This window comes from Heliangelus exortis, chromosome 29, assembly GCF_036169615.1.
Source record: "Heliangelus exortis chromosome 29, bHelExo1.hap1, whole genome shotgun sequence".
NCBI classification, from domain to species: domain Eukaryota; kingdom Metazoa; phylum Chordata; class Aves; order Apodiformes; family Trochilidae; genus Heliangelus; species Heliangelus exortis.
In genome coordinates this window covers 211,114-225,334 of record NC_092450.1, presented here as the reverse complement: position 1 = coordinate 225,334, position 14,221 = coordinate 211,114, and the positions used below count along the sequence as shown (strand labels likewise).

At 53.0% G+C, this 14,221-nt stretch overlaps 4 protein-coding genes across 4 annotated transcripts; 2 read left to right on the top strand and 2 right to left on the bottom strand.

Moving 5' to 3' along the window:
• Nucleotides 1–2,264: 2,264 nt before the first annotated feature.
• On the bottom strand, nt 2,265–3,303 carry LOC139788422 (feather keratin 1-like). Its single transcript, XM_071728367.1, has one exon. The coding sequence runs from the start codon at nt 2,976–2,978 to the stop codon at nt 2,643–2,645; it is 336 nt and encodes a 111-aa protein (XP_071584468.1). The 5' UTR covers nt 2,979–3,303; the 3' UTR covers nt 2,265–2,642.
• A 1,974-nt stretch (nt 3,304–5,277) lies between these two features.
• On the top strand, nt 5,278–6,094 carry LOC139788383 (feather keratin 1-like). Its single transcript, XM_071728299.1, has 2 exons — nt 5,278–5,362; nt 5,696–6,094. The coding sequence occupies exon 2, from the start codon at nt 5,716–5,718 to the stop codon at nt 6,064–6,066; it is 351 nt and encodes a 116-aa protein (XP_071584400.1). The 5' UTR covers nt 5,278–5,362; nt 5,696–5,715; the 3' UTR covers nt 6,067–6,094.
• A 2,973-nt stretch (nt 6,095–9,067) lies between these two features.
• LOC139788552 (feather keratin 1-like) lies at nt 9,068–10,075 on the bottom strand. Its single transcript, XM_071728595.1, has one exon. It carries the CDS (start codon nt 9,779–9,781, stop codon nt 9,446–9,448), a length of 336 nt encoding a protein of 111 aa, XP_071584696.1. The 5' UTR covers nt 9,782–10,075; the 3' UTR covers nt 9,068–9,445.
• Nucleotides 10,076–12,080: 2,005 nt separating this feature from the next.
• On the top strand, nt 12,081–13,244 carry LOC139788382 (feather keratin 1-like). The gene is made up of 2 exons (XM_071728298.1): nt 12,081–12,165; nt 12,499–13,244. Exon 2 carries the CDS (start codon nt 12,519–12,521, stop codon nt 12,852–12,854), a length of 336 nt encoding a protein of 111 aa, XP_071584399.1. The 5' UTR covers nt 12,081–12,165; nt 12,499–12,518; the 3' UTR covers nt 12,855–13,244.
• Nucleotides 13,245–14,221: the final 977 nt, after the last annotated feature.

The window sequence follows — 14,221 nt, the reverse complement described above, 5'->3', positions numbered from 1 at the left end:
TGAGACTCACCCAAGGGATATTCCATCCCATGGGACACTGTGCTCTGCAAGAGAAACAAGGAGGAAGCAGAGAGGACAATTAGTATTAAGGGATTCGTCTTCCAAAGCAACCACTACAAGCAGTCTGGCCCTGCTTTGCAGAAAGGGGATGAAAATCACCTGCACACGTGTCATTTGGCTTAGCTGCCGGGCCAATGTTAAACCGTGACTGAGCTAATTAACTCGAGCACCACGTTGGGCGCCAATAAATCTGTCAGGGTTTAACATTGGCCCGGCAATGAAACCGAGTAACAGATGCTGTCTATTAATGCCCCTCCACTCCCTGATGAAGAAAGGAGAGAGAATAAGGGAGAGAGACTTATGGGTTGGAAACTAAACTACACAGCTTTAATAAAACAGTAATGATGAAAAGGAAAAAATTACTAAATATATACTAATATGCAGGAAAATTGATACCATGTTCCTCCCCCCCCCACCCCCCCAGTATCTTTCACGTCCCCACCGTGACTGCAGGGCAGCCCTGGGAAAGTCCAGGCTGGACTCCTGGGGTCAGCAGCCGTCGGGAGCTGGAGGCAGGAACACACAGATCCAGGCTGGCACGGATCAGGACCACAGGCAGAGGAACGGATGGGAATCCTCCCAGGATGCCAAAGCAAACAGGGACAGGCAAAGAAAGAGAAGCAGGAAGAGAAGGAAGAAGGGAGAAGGAAGGGTTTAGACCCTCGTGATCCCTCAAATTTATACTGAGTATGATGTCTACGGGATGGAATACTCTGGTCAATTTTGGTCATTTATCTTGTCCGGTCCTCCCCAAAGGAGGGCTTCAGGTGTGACCTCTTCACTCCTCTCCTTCCAAAGGGCAAAAGGTTCCTCAGAACTGAGCAGTGTCCTTGGTTCTGCACACCAGTCTCTAGCAGTAACTATAAACATTGAGCGTTATCAGTCCCAGAAGCAGACACTGACTGAGAAACTTGCTGTTAATTTCAGCACGTGCAGCTACATACAAGAGACTTAGCTGAAAGCAAAAGCACAAGACAAACTATTATCTTTATCCTGGCCCAAACCAGGACAACATAGAAAGGAAACTGTAGGAGAACAGCAGAAGATCAGCTTTGTGGATTAGAGGAGTTTTGTGAACTGCCTGACCCTGAAGGAGAATAAAGAGCTGTAAATAACTTAACGAATTTGCCATCTGGACGCTGAAATGTCCTGGTACCAGGTGCCTCCAGTGGGAACGGGTAGATAAGGTTTTATGCTAGTAGAAAGAGCACTCTGAGGTGCAAACTATAGATCAATCAGTAGATCTCTGCATACTATATAAATGTATCTTGGTCTTTGAATTGATTCCTTAAACCTCTTTCATCTTGAATTCTTGAATCAAGTTTTAATCTTTTAATCAAGTTTTAGTCCAATTACACGCTGAAAAGGGGAAGGACAGTGACACGTGGCTGCCCAGAGCCCTGAGTAAGTGCCGGTTTGGTAGCTCTGATCAAGTCCCCCCACGAGTTCCTCAGCCTGTGGCAAGCAGCAGCCCAAAAGAAGGGCCAAGAAAACCATAATGGGATTCTGGAATGTCTCCAAGGAAGGGCAAGGGAGATGGTGAAGGGTCTAGAGCACAAAGCTTATGAGGAGAAACTGAGGGAACTGATAACTGAGTCTGGAGAATCATAGAAGCATTGAATGGATTGGAAGGGACCTTGAAGACCATCCTGTTGTAATGTGCCTGCCAAGGACAGGGACAACTTCAGCCGGACAAGATTGCTCAAAGACCCATCGAAGATGACCTTGAGCACTTAACACAGATGTGGCAGCCACAACTTTTCAGGGCCACCTCCCCAGCTCTCCTGTAGCCCCTTCAGGCACTGGAAGGCTGCTGTAAGGTGTCCTTGGAGCCTTCTCTACCTAAAGCTGAACAATGCCAACTCTCTCAGCCTTTCTTCAGAGGGGTGGTGCTCCATCAATCTGATCACCTTTGTGCCCCTCCTCTGCGCCTGCTCCAAGAGTCCTAACTTTTTTTTTTTTGTTCCTGAGTCGAGACCTCCAGAAACGGACACTCCAAATGCGGTTGCTGGAGTAGGTGGGAAAGTCCAGAAAGCAGGGCGTCGCTCTAAGCATGGCTAATCGTATCAAGAGCAACCGAGCATCGAGAGCCACTGCAAAACCATCCCTCAAGAGACCCTCCCCACACCTGAGCCACATCTGCATCCCTGGGCATCCTGGGAGAGTATCTGCTGGAGAAAAAATGATAACTCAGGGGCACGGGCTGTGATGCAGCAAAACTTTAATGAGTCAAGAGAAGGAAACAAGGACACTCTGAGTGCAGGGAGCACCCAGGAGAGGTGAGAGGCTCCATGCGATGGTTGTGGTGGAGATCCAGGCAGTATCCACCTGCCTGACCCTCAGAGAGAGCAGGGCCAGCAGGTGTTTCCTGGGCTGGCTTTGTGTTGATCAGAGCCCTGAGGAGCACAAGAGAAGAAGGAAAGAGAAGCAGAGGGATAGGAGGGAGGGGAGTGAGAGGGAAAGGCAGGCGTGGGCTGTGCTTTGCCAGAGCCCAAGGCATCCGTGTCCTTTTGCAAGGGGGGCTGGGGTTGCTCAGCACCTTCTGGGTCATGATGAGCCCTGATCAAGGCCATCTCCAGACTTTAGCAGGGCAGGCACCTGCTGCCACAGTAGCCACTGCCAAAGCCCCCAAGACCATAGCCCCCAAGGCCAAAGCCCCCAAGGCCAAAGCCCCCGGAGTTGATGGGCACTCCCTGAGAGCTGAGGATGCTGCCAACGGCAGCGGAGGTAGAGGAGCCCACGTTGGTGTCCTGCGGGAAGGAGCTGAGGATGGGTCCCGGCAGGGTCACCACCACGGGGGAGGGCTGGATGACGACGGAGGAGTCCTGGCACTGCCTGACACAGGGCTCGTTGCAGCTGTTGGCCAGCGGGGTCGGGCCGCAGGGCCGGCATGGCAGACAGCGAGTGTAGCAGGACATGTCCTGGGCTGGAGGTGCACCTGGGAGAAAGAGGAGGGGAAAGCTGAGCAGGAGACGTAGGTAAGGAGTGGTCTGTCACACCAACAAGAGGGAGAGAATTCACAAGTTGGAGGTGAGAGCTGGAAGTTTCCGAGCGAGCTCCACAGGCTTCATCTTCTCCTGAGCCCTAAAAGAACCCTTCTAATAGCAGCCAAGCTCAAGGAGATCCATGTCTCACCCATAGCTCTGGAGATGCCTAACCAAGTCCAAGCCTCTGACCACGCTTCATCTGCTGCTCCCTTCCCTCTCCCATGACAAGCAGTTCCAAGACCCCGTCCACTATTGAGGGGCAGCTATGAGCTGATATACGCTGGAGGAGGACAAGGAGAAGAGGGAGAAAGGCTTTCATACTCACCTTTGTGCCCACACGAGAGAGGCAAGAGGAGTGGATGAGAGAGTGAGGAGCAGGGCCCGCTTTTATACTGCTCCTGCACAGCCCCAGGCCCACCGTCACTGCACAGGGGCAGTAATTTTCCAGCAGACTCACCTCCACACCAAAAGATCCTCCCCAATGGCACCGGTTGTGTTTTGGATTCCATCAATGCTGACATTTCATTTCCTCATTTCTGCCATGACTGTTGCAACAGGCCCCACTAAGCAATCTGTCCCACATTTCTTAAAAGCCTCCTTTAAGCATTGAAAGGCATTGAAATAAGGTCTCCCCAGAGCGTGTCCTTCTCCAGGCTGAACAACCACAATTTTCTCTCAGCCTGACCTCACAGGAGAGTTTGACATCCTTCTGAGCAGCCTTACAGACCTCCTCTGCACCTGCTTGACCAGCTCCACGTCTGCCCTCTGCTTCAGAGCGCAGAGCTGGACACCCTGCTCCAGCTGGGGCCTCACCAGCCTGGAGTAGAGAGGCAGGATCCCCTCCCTCCACCTCCTGACCACTCTGCTCTGAAAGTGTCCCAGCACAAGTCTGGCTTTCTGCTCTGTGAGCACAGGTTGCCAGCTCATGTTCAGCTTTTCATCCACCAGTATCCTTGAGCCCTTCTCCAGACGGCTGCTCTCAGTCCCTTCATTCCCCTCTGGAACTGAGACCAGGGACTGCCCTGACCCACGATTTGCATGAGGTTCCCAGGTGCCCACGTCTCCAGCTTGTAAAGCTGATCCCTGCTCTGCCCAGTTCCGGCCTCTGTGACTCCATGGAATGAGAGAGGCACGGCCAGACTGGTGCACGTTTAGCAAAGGGCCACAGAGCCCGGGAAGGGACTGGAGCCCCTGAGGCAGGAGGTGCTGTGAGAGGTGGGCTTGTTCCCCCTGGAAGAGAGAAGTCCCTGGGGCACACTTCATCACAATGGCTGCAAGAGCTAAAGTGGGAGTGAAGATCACGGAGCCAGAGCCACCTGAGTCCTCTCCTGTCAACAGAGGGGATGGCATCGCAGATGAAAGAAGAGAAAGTCCAATGAGACATAAAAAGAGGCTCTGTTAGTGTGAGGGGGAGGTAAAGCCCTGTTTGAGGTCTGACAGTCAGGCTCTGGCTTCTCCATCTTTGTGGGTACTGAGAGATTGATGGGACTTGGCTGGCCATGGTTGTCTTTGAAGGGCTGTGATGGCTTTGAATGGGGTTGTTTTGGAGCAGAGGATCTGAAGAGGTCCCTGCCAACCTCCAGGATCCTATGATTCTTTCATGGGCAAGAGACAGGTGATGCATAAATGCCCCTCAGAGGGAAAAAGTGGTTGTGAACATGGGAATCAAGGACTGCCTTGGCTGCCACACCTGAGAAAGCCTGCAGTCCAAGACCAGCACCTAAGTCACCTGCTGGTGCAGGAGCAAGAAACGAAATGAGGCCAGTACTCATGAAAACACACAGATGTTTAAGGTGACCTGCTTTGGCCAGTCATGGCAGAGCAGTGACGTCAAAAGGCAGCATCCTAGAGGCAGAAGGAGGGATGAGCTGCCAGGGAGGAATTTGCTAGTAATTCCTAGATGTATTCCGAGAGAGTTAAAAACAACACCAAGCACCAGTTTTCCGCCGACCCAACTTCTCTGTCTGCACAGAGCCTTCTCGCAGCTGCTGGGGGCATATCTGGCTCTTCTGACGTGATCCTTCTCAGGAGAAAACTTGGGCTTCTCATCTGAGTGCTTGGAAAGAGGCTCCATGACCTTCATGTCACGGGCATGAAGGAAAATGAATGAGGAAATGAAACAAGAGTGTTGATGAAATCCAAAAAGCATCCCGAGCCTTTGGGGAGGATCTTTTGGTGTGGAGGTGAGTGTGCTGGAAAATCACTGCCCCTGTGCAGTGACTGTGGGCCTGGGGCAGTGCAGGAGCAGTATAAAAGCGGGCCCTGCTCCTCACTCTCCCATCCACTCCACTCAACTCCATCTCCTTGAGAAGAAGGTGAGTTTGGAGCGCTTTTGTCTTCCTTTTCCTACACCTCCTCTTCCCCTTCTTTATTTGGCATTTCTCAGCACAAAGCTGTACACTTGTCCTACTCTGGGGGATAGAGATGTCTGTCTCGGGAAAAAGATGAGTGCAGGCAGTGTGGCATGGAGAGAGGCTGAGGCTTTGTTGAGATGTCTCCTGAGCTATTACCTAGGAGGAGTTCCTTCTAGGCTTTGTCACATTTGGCAGGACTCCTTTGGAATTAATGTAAGGGTCTCTCTCATGGTTGGCTGACATGTTCCTCCTCACCCTCCCTTCTGCTCAGCTTTCCCCTCCTCTTTCTCCCAGGTGCACCTCCAGCCCAGGACATGTCCTGCTACACTCGCTGTCTGCCATGCCGGCCCTGCGGCCCAACCCCGCTGGCCAACAGCTGCAACGAGCCCTGTGTCAGGCAGTGCCAGGACTCTTCCGTCGTCATCCAGCCCTCCCCCGTGGTGGTGACCCTGCCGGGACCCATCCTCAGCTCCTTCCCGCAGAACACCGCCGTGGGCTCCTCCACCTCCGCTGCCGTTGGCAGCATCCTCAGCTCTCAGGGAGTGCCCATCAACTCCGGGGGCTTTGGCCTTGGGGGCTATGGCCTTGGGGGCTATGGTCTTGGGGGCTATGGTCTTGGGGGCTTTGGCAGTGGCTACTGTGGCAGCAGGTGCCTGCCCTGCTAAAGTCTGGAGACGGCCTTGATCAGGACTCGTCATGGCCTGGAAGATGCTGAGCGACCCCGCCCCCCCCCTTGCAAAAGGACGGGGCCAGCCTGGGCTCTGCCAAAGCACGGCCCATGCCTGCCTTTGCCTTCTTCCATCCACTCTCTCCTTTCCCTCTCATGCCCTTCTTCTCTGGGGCTCCCCTGGGCTCTCAGCAACACAAAGCCAGACCAGGGAGGACCTGCTGACCCTGCTCCCACTGTGGAGCACATGGAAGGACACCTGCCAGGATCTCTGCCACCCCTGTGTTGCACAGATTCCGTTTGCCCTTTGTCCACCCCCATCTTGTGACCTCCACTCCGACAGAACTTGTTTCCTTCTTTTGACTCATTAAAATTCTGCTGCATCCCAGCCCCTGCCTATGTGTTATCCTTTCTCTTGCAGATGATTTCCCAATAATGCCCAGCAGACAGATGTTGCTCAAGGGAGGTTCTGGGAGGGTGTTCTGGTTTTGCACTGGTTCTTAACACACTTGTGTTGGGCCTGACCTGGATGGAAGAAGCATTCCCCATAGCAGCCATCACAGTGCTGTGCTGTGTGGCTGTAGCTGGAACAGTTCTGATAACACATCAAGTCTTTGGCTTTAGCGGAGTAGGGCTTGCAAAGCAGCAAGGCTGCGTCTGCAACCTCGCTCCCAAAAGACAGGAGGCTGGGGACAGGCAAGAGGCTGTGAGATGACACAGCCTGCTGAGTGATGAGTGAGACTCACCCAAGGGATATTCCATCCCATGGGACATTGTGCTCTGCAAGAGAAACAAGGAGGAAGCAGAGGGGACATTTAGTATTAAGGGATTCGTCTTCCAAAGCAACCACTACAAGCAGTCTGGCCCTGCTTTGCAGAAAGGGGATGAAAATCACCTGCACACGTGTCATTTGGCTTAGCTGCCGGGCCAATGTTAAACCGTGACTGAGCTAATTAACTCGAGCACCACGTTGGGCGCCAATAAATCTGTCAGGGTTTAACATTGGCCCGGCAATGAAACCGAGTAACAGATGCTGTCTATTAATGCCCCTCCACTCCCTGATGAAGAAAGGAGAGAGAATAAGGGAGAGAGACTTATGGGTTGGAAACTAAACTACACAGCTTTAATAAAACAGTAATGATGAAAAGGAAAAAATTACTAAATATATACTAATATGCAGGAAAATTGATACCATGTTCCTCCCCCCCCCACCCCCCCAGTATCTTTCACGTCCCCACCGTGACTGCAGGGCAGCCCTGGGAAAGTCCAGGCTGGACTCCTGGGGTCAGCAGCCGTCGGGAGCTGGAGGCAGGAACACACAGATCCAGGCTGGCACGGATCAGGACCACAGGCAGAGGAACGGATGGGAATCCTCCCAGGATGCCAAAGCAAACAGGGACAGGCAAAGAAAGAGAAGCAGGAAGAGAAGGAAGAAGGGAGAAGGAAGGGTTTAGACCCTCGTGATCCCTCAAATTTATACTGAGTATGATGTCTACGGGATGGAATACTCTGGTCAATTTTGGTCATTTATCTTGTCCGGTCCTCCCCAAAGGAGGGCTTCAGGTGTGACCTCTTCACTCCTCTCCTTCCAAAGGGCAAAAGGTTCCTCAGAACTGAGCAGTGTCCTTGGTTCTGCACACCAGTCTCTAGCAGTAACTATAAACATTGAGCGTTATCAGTCCCAGAAGCAGACACTGACTGAGAAACTTGCTGTTAATTTCAGCACGTGCAGCTACATACAAGAGACTTAGCTGAAAGCAAAAGCACAAGACAAACTATTATCTTTATCCTGGCCCAAACCAGGACAACATAGAAAGTAAACTGTAGGAGAACAGCAGAAGATCAGCTTTGTGGATTAGAGGAGTTTTGTGAACTGCCTGACCCTGAAGGAGAATAAAGAGCTGTAAATAACTTAACGAATTTGCCATCTGGACGCTGAAATGTCCTGGTACCAGGTGCCTCCAGTGGGAACGGGTAGATAAGGTTTTATGCTAGTAGAAAGAGCACTCTGAGGTGCAAACTATAGATCAATCAGTAGATCTCTGCATACTATATAAATGTATCTTGGTCTTTGAATTGATTCCTTAAACCTCTTTCATCTTGAATTCTTGAATCAAGTTTTAATCTTTTAATCAAGTTTTAGTCCAATTACACGCTGAAAAGGGGAAGGACAGTGACACGTGGCTGCCCAGAGCCCTGAGTAAGTGCCGGTTTGGTAGCTCTGATCAAGTCCCCCCATGAGTTCCTCAGCCTGTGGCAAGCAGCAGCCCAAAAGAAGGGCCAAGAAAACCATAATGGGATTCTGGAATGTCTCCAAGGAAGGGCAAGGGAGATGGTGAAGGGTCTAGAGCATAAAGCTTATGAGGAGAAACTGAGGGAACTGATAACTGAGTCTGGAGAATCATAGAAGCATTGAATGGATTGGAAGGGACCTTGAAGACCATCCTGTTGTAATGTGCCTGCCAAGGACAGGGACAACTTCAGCCGGACAAGATTGCTCAAAGACCCATCGAAGATGACCTTGAGCACTTAACACAGATGTGGCAGCCACAACTTTTCAGGGCCACCTCCCCAGCTCTCCTGTAGCCCCTTCAGGCACTGGAAGGCTGCTGTAAGGTGTCCTTGGAGCCTTCTCTACCTAAAGCTGAACAATGCCAACTCTCTCAGCCTTTCTTCAGAGGGGTGGTGCTCCATCAATCTGATCACCTTTGTGGCCCTCCTCTGCGCCTGCTCCAAGAGTCCCAACTTTTTTTTTTTGTTCCTGAGTCGAGACCTCCAGAAACGGACACTCCAAATGCGGTTGCTGGAGTAGGTGGGAAAGTCCAGAAAGCAGGGCGTCGCTCTAAGCATGGCTAATCGTATCAAGAGCAACCGAGCATCGAGAGCCACTGCAAAACCATCCCTCAAGAGACCCTCCCCACACCTGAGCCACATCTGCATCCCTGGGCATCCTGGGAGAGTATCTGCTGGAGAAAAAATGATAACTCAGGGGCACGGGCTGTGATGCAGCAAAACTTTAATGAGTCAAGAGAAGGAAACAAGGACACTCTGAGTGCAGGGAGCACCCAGGAGAGGTGAGAGGCTCCATGCGATGGTTGTGGTGGAGATCCAGGCAGTATCCACCTGCCTGACCCTCAGAGAGAGCAGGGCCAGCAGGTGTTTCCTGGGCTGGCTTTGTGTTGATCAGAGCCCTGAGGAGCACAAGAGAAGAAGGAAAGAGAAGCAGAGGGATAGGAGGGAGGGGAGTGAGAGGGAAAGGCAGGCGTGGGCTGTGCTTTGCCAGAGCCCAAGGCATCCGTGTCCTTTTGCAAGGGGGGCTGGGGTTGCTCAGCACCTTCTGGGTCATGATGAGCCCTGATCAAGGCCATCTCCAGACTTTAGCAGGGCAGGCACCTGCTGCCACAGTAGCCACTGCCAAAGCCCCCAAGACCATAGCCCCCAAGGCCAAAGCCCCCAAGGCCAAAGCCCCCGGAGTTGATGGGCACTCCCTGAGAGCTGAGGATGCTGCCAACGGCAGCGGAGGTGGAGGAGCCCACGTTGGTGTCCTGCGGGAAGGAGCTGAGGATGGGTCCCGGCAGGGTCACCACCACGGGGGAGGGCTGGATGACGACGGAGGAGTCCTGGCACTGCCTGACACAGGGCTCGTTGCAGCTGTTGGCCAGCGGGGTCGGGCCGCAGGGCCGGCATGGCAGACAGCGAGTGTAGCAGGACATGTCCTGGGCTGGAGGTGCACCTGGGAGAAAGAGGAGGGGAAAGCTGAGCAGGAGACGTAGGTAAGGAGTGGTCTGTCACACCAACAAGAGGGAGAGAATTCACAAGTTGGAGGTGAGAGCTGGAAGTTTCCGAGCGAGCTCCACAGGCTTCATCTTCTCCTGAGCCCTAAAAGAACCCTTCTAATAGCAGCCAAGCTCAAGGAGATCCATGTCTCACCCATAGCTCTGGAGATGCCTAACCAAGTCCAAGCCTCTGACCACGCTTCATCTGCTGCTCCCTTCCCTCTCCCATGACAAGCAGTTCCAAGACCCCGTCCACTATTGAGGGGCAGCTATGAGCTGATATACGCTGGAGGAGGACAAGGAGAAGAGGGAGAAAGGCTTTCATACTCACCTTTGTGCCCACACGAGAGAGGCAAGAGGAGTGGATGAGAGAGTGAGGAGCAGGGCCCGCTTTTATACTGCTCCTGCACAGCCCCAGGCCCACCGTCACTGCACAGGGGCAGTAATTTTCCAGCAGACTCACCTCCACACCAAAAGATCCTCCCCAATGGCACCGGTTGTGTTTTGGATTCCATCAATGCTGACATTTCATTTCCTCATTTCTGCCATGACTGTTGCAACAGGCCCCACTAAGCAATCTGTCCCACATTTCTTAAAAGCCTCCTTTAAGCATTGAAAGGCATTGAAATAAGGTCTCCCCAGAGCGTGTCCTTCTCCAGGCTGAACAACCACAATTTTCTCTCAGCCTGACCTCACAGGAGAGTTTGACATCCTTCTGAGCAGCCTTACAGCCCTCCTCTGCACCTGCTTGACCAGCTCCACGTCTGCCCTCTGCTTCAGAGCGCAGAGCTGGACACCCTGCTCCAGCTGGGGCCTCACCAGCCTGGAGTAGAGAGGCAGGATCCCCTCCCTCCACCTCCTGACCACTCTGCTCTGAAAGTGTCCCAGCACAAGTCTGGCTTTCTGCTCTGTGAGCACAGGTTGCCAGCTCATGTTCAGCTTTTCATCCACCAGTATCCTTGAGCCCTTCTCCAGACGGCTGCTCTCAGTCCCTTCATTCCCCTCTGGAACTGAGACCAGGGACTGCCCTGACCCACGATTTGCATGAGGTTCCCAGGTGCCCACGTCTCCAGCTTGTAAAGCTGATCCCTGCTCTGCCCAGTTCCGGCCTCTGTGACTCCATGGAATGAGAGAGGCACGGCCAGACTGGTGCACGTTTAGCAAAGGGCCACAGAGCCCGGGAAGGGACTGGAGCCCCTGAGGCAGGAGGTGCTGTGAGAGGTGGGCTTGTTCCCCCTGGAAGAGAGAAGTCCCTGGGGCACACTTCATCACAATGGCTGCAAGAGCTAAAGTGGGAGTGAAGATCACGGAGCCAGAGCCACCTGAGTCCTCTCCTGTCAACAGAGGGGATGGCATCGCAGATGAAAGAAGAGAAAGTCCAATGAGACATAAAAAGAGGCTCTGTTAGTGTGAGGGGGAGGTAAAGCCCTGTTTGAGGTCTGACAGTCAGGCTCTGGCTTCTCCATCTTTGTGGGTACTGAGAGATTGATGGGACTTGGCTGGCCATGGTTGTCTTTGAAGGGCTGTGATGGCTTTGAATGGGGTTGTTTTGGAGCAGAGGATCTGAAGAGGTCCCTGCCAACCTCCAGGATCCTATGATTCTTTCATGGGCAAGAGACAGGTGATGCATAAATGCCCCTCAGAGGGAAAAAGTGGTTGTGAACATGGGAATCAAGGACTGCCTTGGCTGCCACACCTGAGAAAGCCTGCAGTCCAAGACCAGCACCTAAGTCACCTGCTGGTGCAGGAGCAAGAAACGAAATGAGGCCAGTACTCATGAAAACACACAGATGTTTAAGGTGACCTGCTTTGGCCAGTCATGGCAGAGCAGTGACGTCAAAAGGCAGCATCCTAGAGGCAGAAGGAGGGATGAGCTGCCAGGGAGGAATTTGCTAGTAATTCCTAGATGTATTCCGAGAGAGTTAAAAACAACACCAAGCACCAGTTTTCCGCCGACCCAACTTCTCTGTCTGCACAGAGCCTTCTCGCAGCTGCTGGGGGCATATCTGGCTCTTCTGACGTGATCCTTCTCAGGAGAAAACTTGGGCTTCTCATCTGAGTGCTTGGAAAGAGGCTCCATGACCTTCATGTCACGGGCATGAAGGAAAATGAATGAGGAAATGAAACAAGAGTGTTGATGAAATCCAAAAAGCATCCCGAGCCTTTGGGGAGGATCTTTTGGTGTGGAGGTGAGTGTGCTGGAAAATCACTGCCCCTGTGCAGTGACTGTGGGCCTGGGGCAGTGCAGGAGCAGTATAAAAGCGGGCCCTGCTCCTCACTCTCCCATCCACTCCACTCAACTCCATCTCCTTGAGAAGAAGGTGAGTTTGGAGCGCTTTTGTCTTCCTTTTCCTACACCTCCTCTTCCCCTTCTTTATTTGGCATTTCTCAGCACAAAGCTGTACACTTGTCCTACTCTGGGGGATAGAGATGTCTGTCTCGGGAAAAAGATGAGTGCAGGCAGTGTGGCATGGAGAGAGGCTGAGGCTTTGTTGAGATGTCTCCTGAGCTATTACCTAGGAGGAGTTCCTTCTAGGCTTTGTCACATTTGGCAGGACTCCTTTGGAATTAATGTAAGGGTCTCTCTCATGGTTGGCTGACATGTTCCTCCTCACCCTCCCTTCTGCTCAGCTTTCCCCTCCTCTTTCTCCCAGGTGCACCTCCAGCCCAGGACATGTCCTGCTACACTCGCTGTCTGCCATGCCGGCCCTGCGGCCCAACCCCGCTGGCCAACAGCTGCAACGAGCCCTGTGTCAGGCAGTGCCAGGACTCTTCCGTCGTCATCCAGCCCTCCCCCGTGGTGGTGACCCTGCCGGGACCCATCCTCAGCTCCTTCCCGCAGAACACCGCCGTGGGCTCCTCCACCTCCGCTGCCGTTGGCAGCATCCTCAGCTCTCAGGGAGTGCCCATCAACTCCGGGGGCTTTGGCCTTGGGGGCTATGGCCTTGGGGGCTATGGTCTTGGGGGCTTTGGCAGTGGCTACTGTGGCAGCAGGTGCCTGCCCTGCTAAAGTCTGGAGACGGCCTTGATCAGGACTCGTCATGGCCCGGAAGATGCTGAGCGACCCCGCCCCCCCCCTTGCAAAAGGACGGGGCCAGCCTGGGCTCTGCCAAAGCACGGCCCATGCCTGCCTTTGCCCTCTTCCATCCACTCTCTCCTTTCCCTCTCATGCCCTTCTTCTCTGGGGCTCCCCTGGGCTCTCAGCAACACAAAGCCAGACCAGGGAGGACCTGCTGACCCTGCTCCCGCTGTGGAGCACATGGAAGGACACCTGCCAGGATCTCTGCCACCCCTGTGTTGCACAGATTCCGTTTGCCCTTTGTCCACCCCCATCTTGTGACCTCCACTCCGACAGAACTTGTTTCCTTCTTTTGACTCATTAAAATTCTGCTGCATCCCAGCCCCTGCCTATGTGTTATCCTTTCTCTTGCAGATGATTTCCCAATAATGCCCAGCAGACAGATGTTGCTCAAGGGAGGTTCTGGGAGGGTGTTCTGGTTTTGCACTGGTTGTTGTGCCTGTGTTGGGCCTGACCTGGATGGAAGAAGCATTCCCCATAGCAGCCATCACAGTGCTGTGCTGTGTGGCTGTAGCTGGAACAGTTCTGATAACACATCAAGTCTTTGGCTTTAGCGGAGTAGGGCTTGCAAAGCAGCAAGGCTGCGTCTGCAACCTCGCTCCCAAAAGACAGGAGGCTGGGGACAGGCAAGAGGCTGTGAGATGACACAGCCTGCTGAGTGATGAGTGAGACTCACCCAAGGGATATTCCATCCCATGGGACATTGTGCTCTGCAAGAGAAACAAGGAGGAAGCAGAGGGGACATTTAGTATTAAGGGATTCGTCTTCCAAAGCAACCACTACAAGCAGTCTGGCCCTGCTTTGCAGAAAGGGGATGAAAATCACCTGCACACGTGTCATTTGGCTTAGCTGCCGGGCCAATGTTAAACCGTGACTGAGCTAATTAACTCGAGCACCACGTTGGGCGCCAATAAATCTGTCAGGGTTTAACATTGGCCCGGCAATGAAACCGAGTAACAGATGCTGTCTATTAATGCCCCTCCACTCCCTGATGAAGAAAGGAGAGAGAATAAGGGAGAGAGACTTATGGGTTGGAAACTAAACTACACAGCTTTAATAAAACAGTAATGATGAAAAGGAAAAAATTACTAAATATATACTAATATGCAGGAAAATTGATACCATGTTCCTCCCCCCCCCACCCCCCCAGTATCTTTCACGTCCCCACCGTGACTGCAGGGCAGCCCTGGGAAAGTCCAGGCTGGACTCCTGGGGTCAGCAGCCGTCGGGAGCTGGAGGCAGGAACACACAGATCCAGGCTGGCACGGATCAGGACCACAGGCAGAGGAACGGATGGG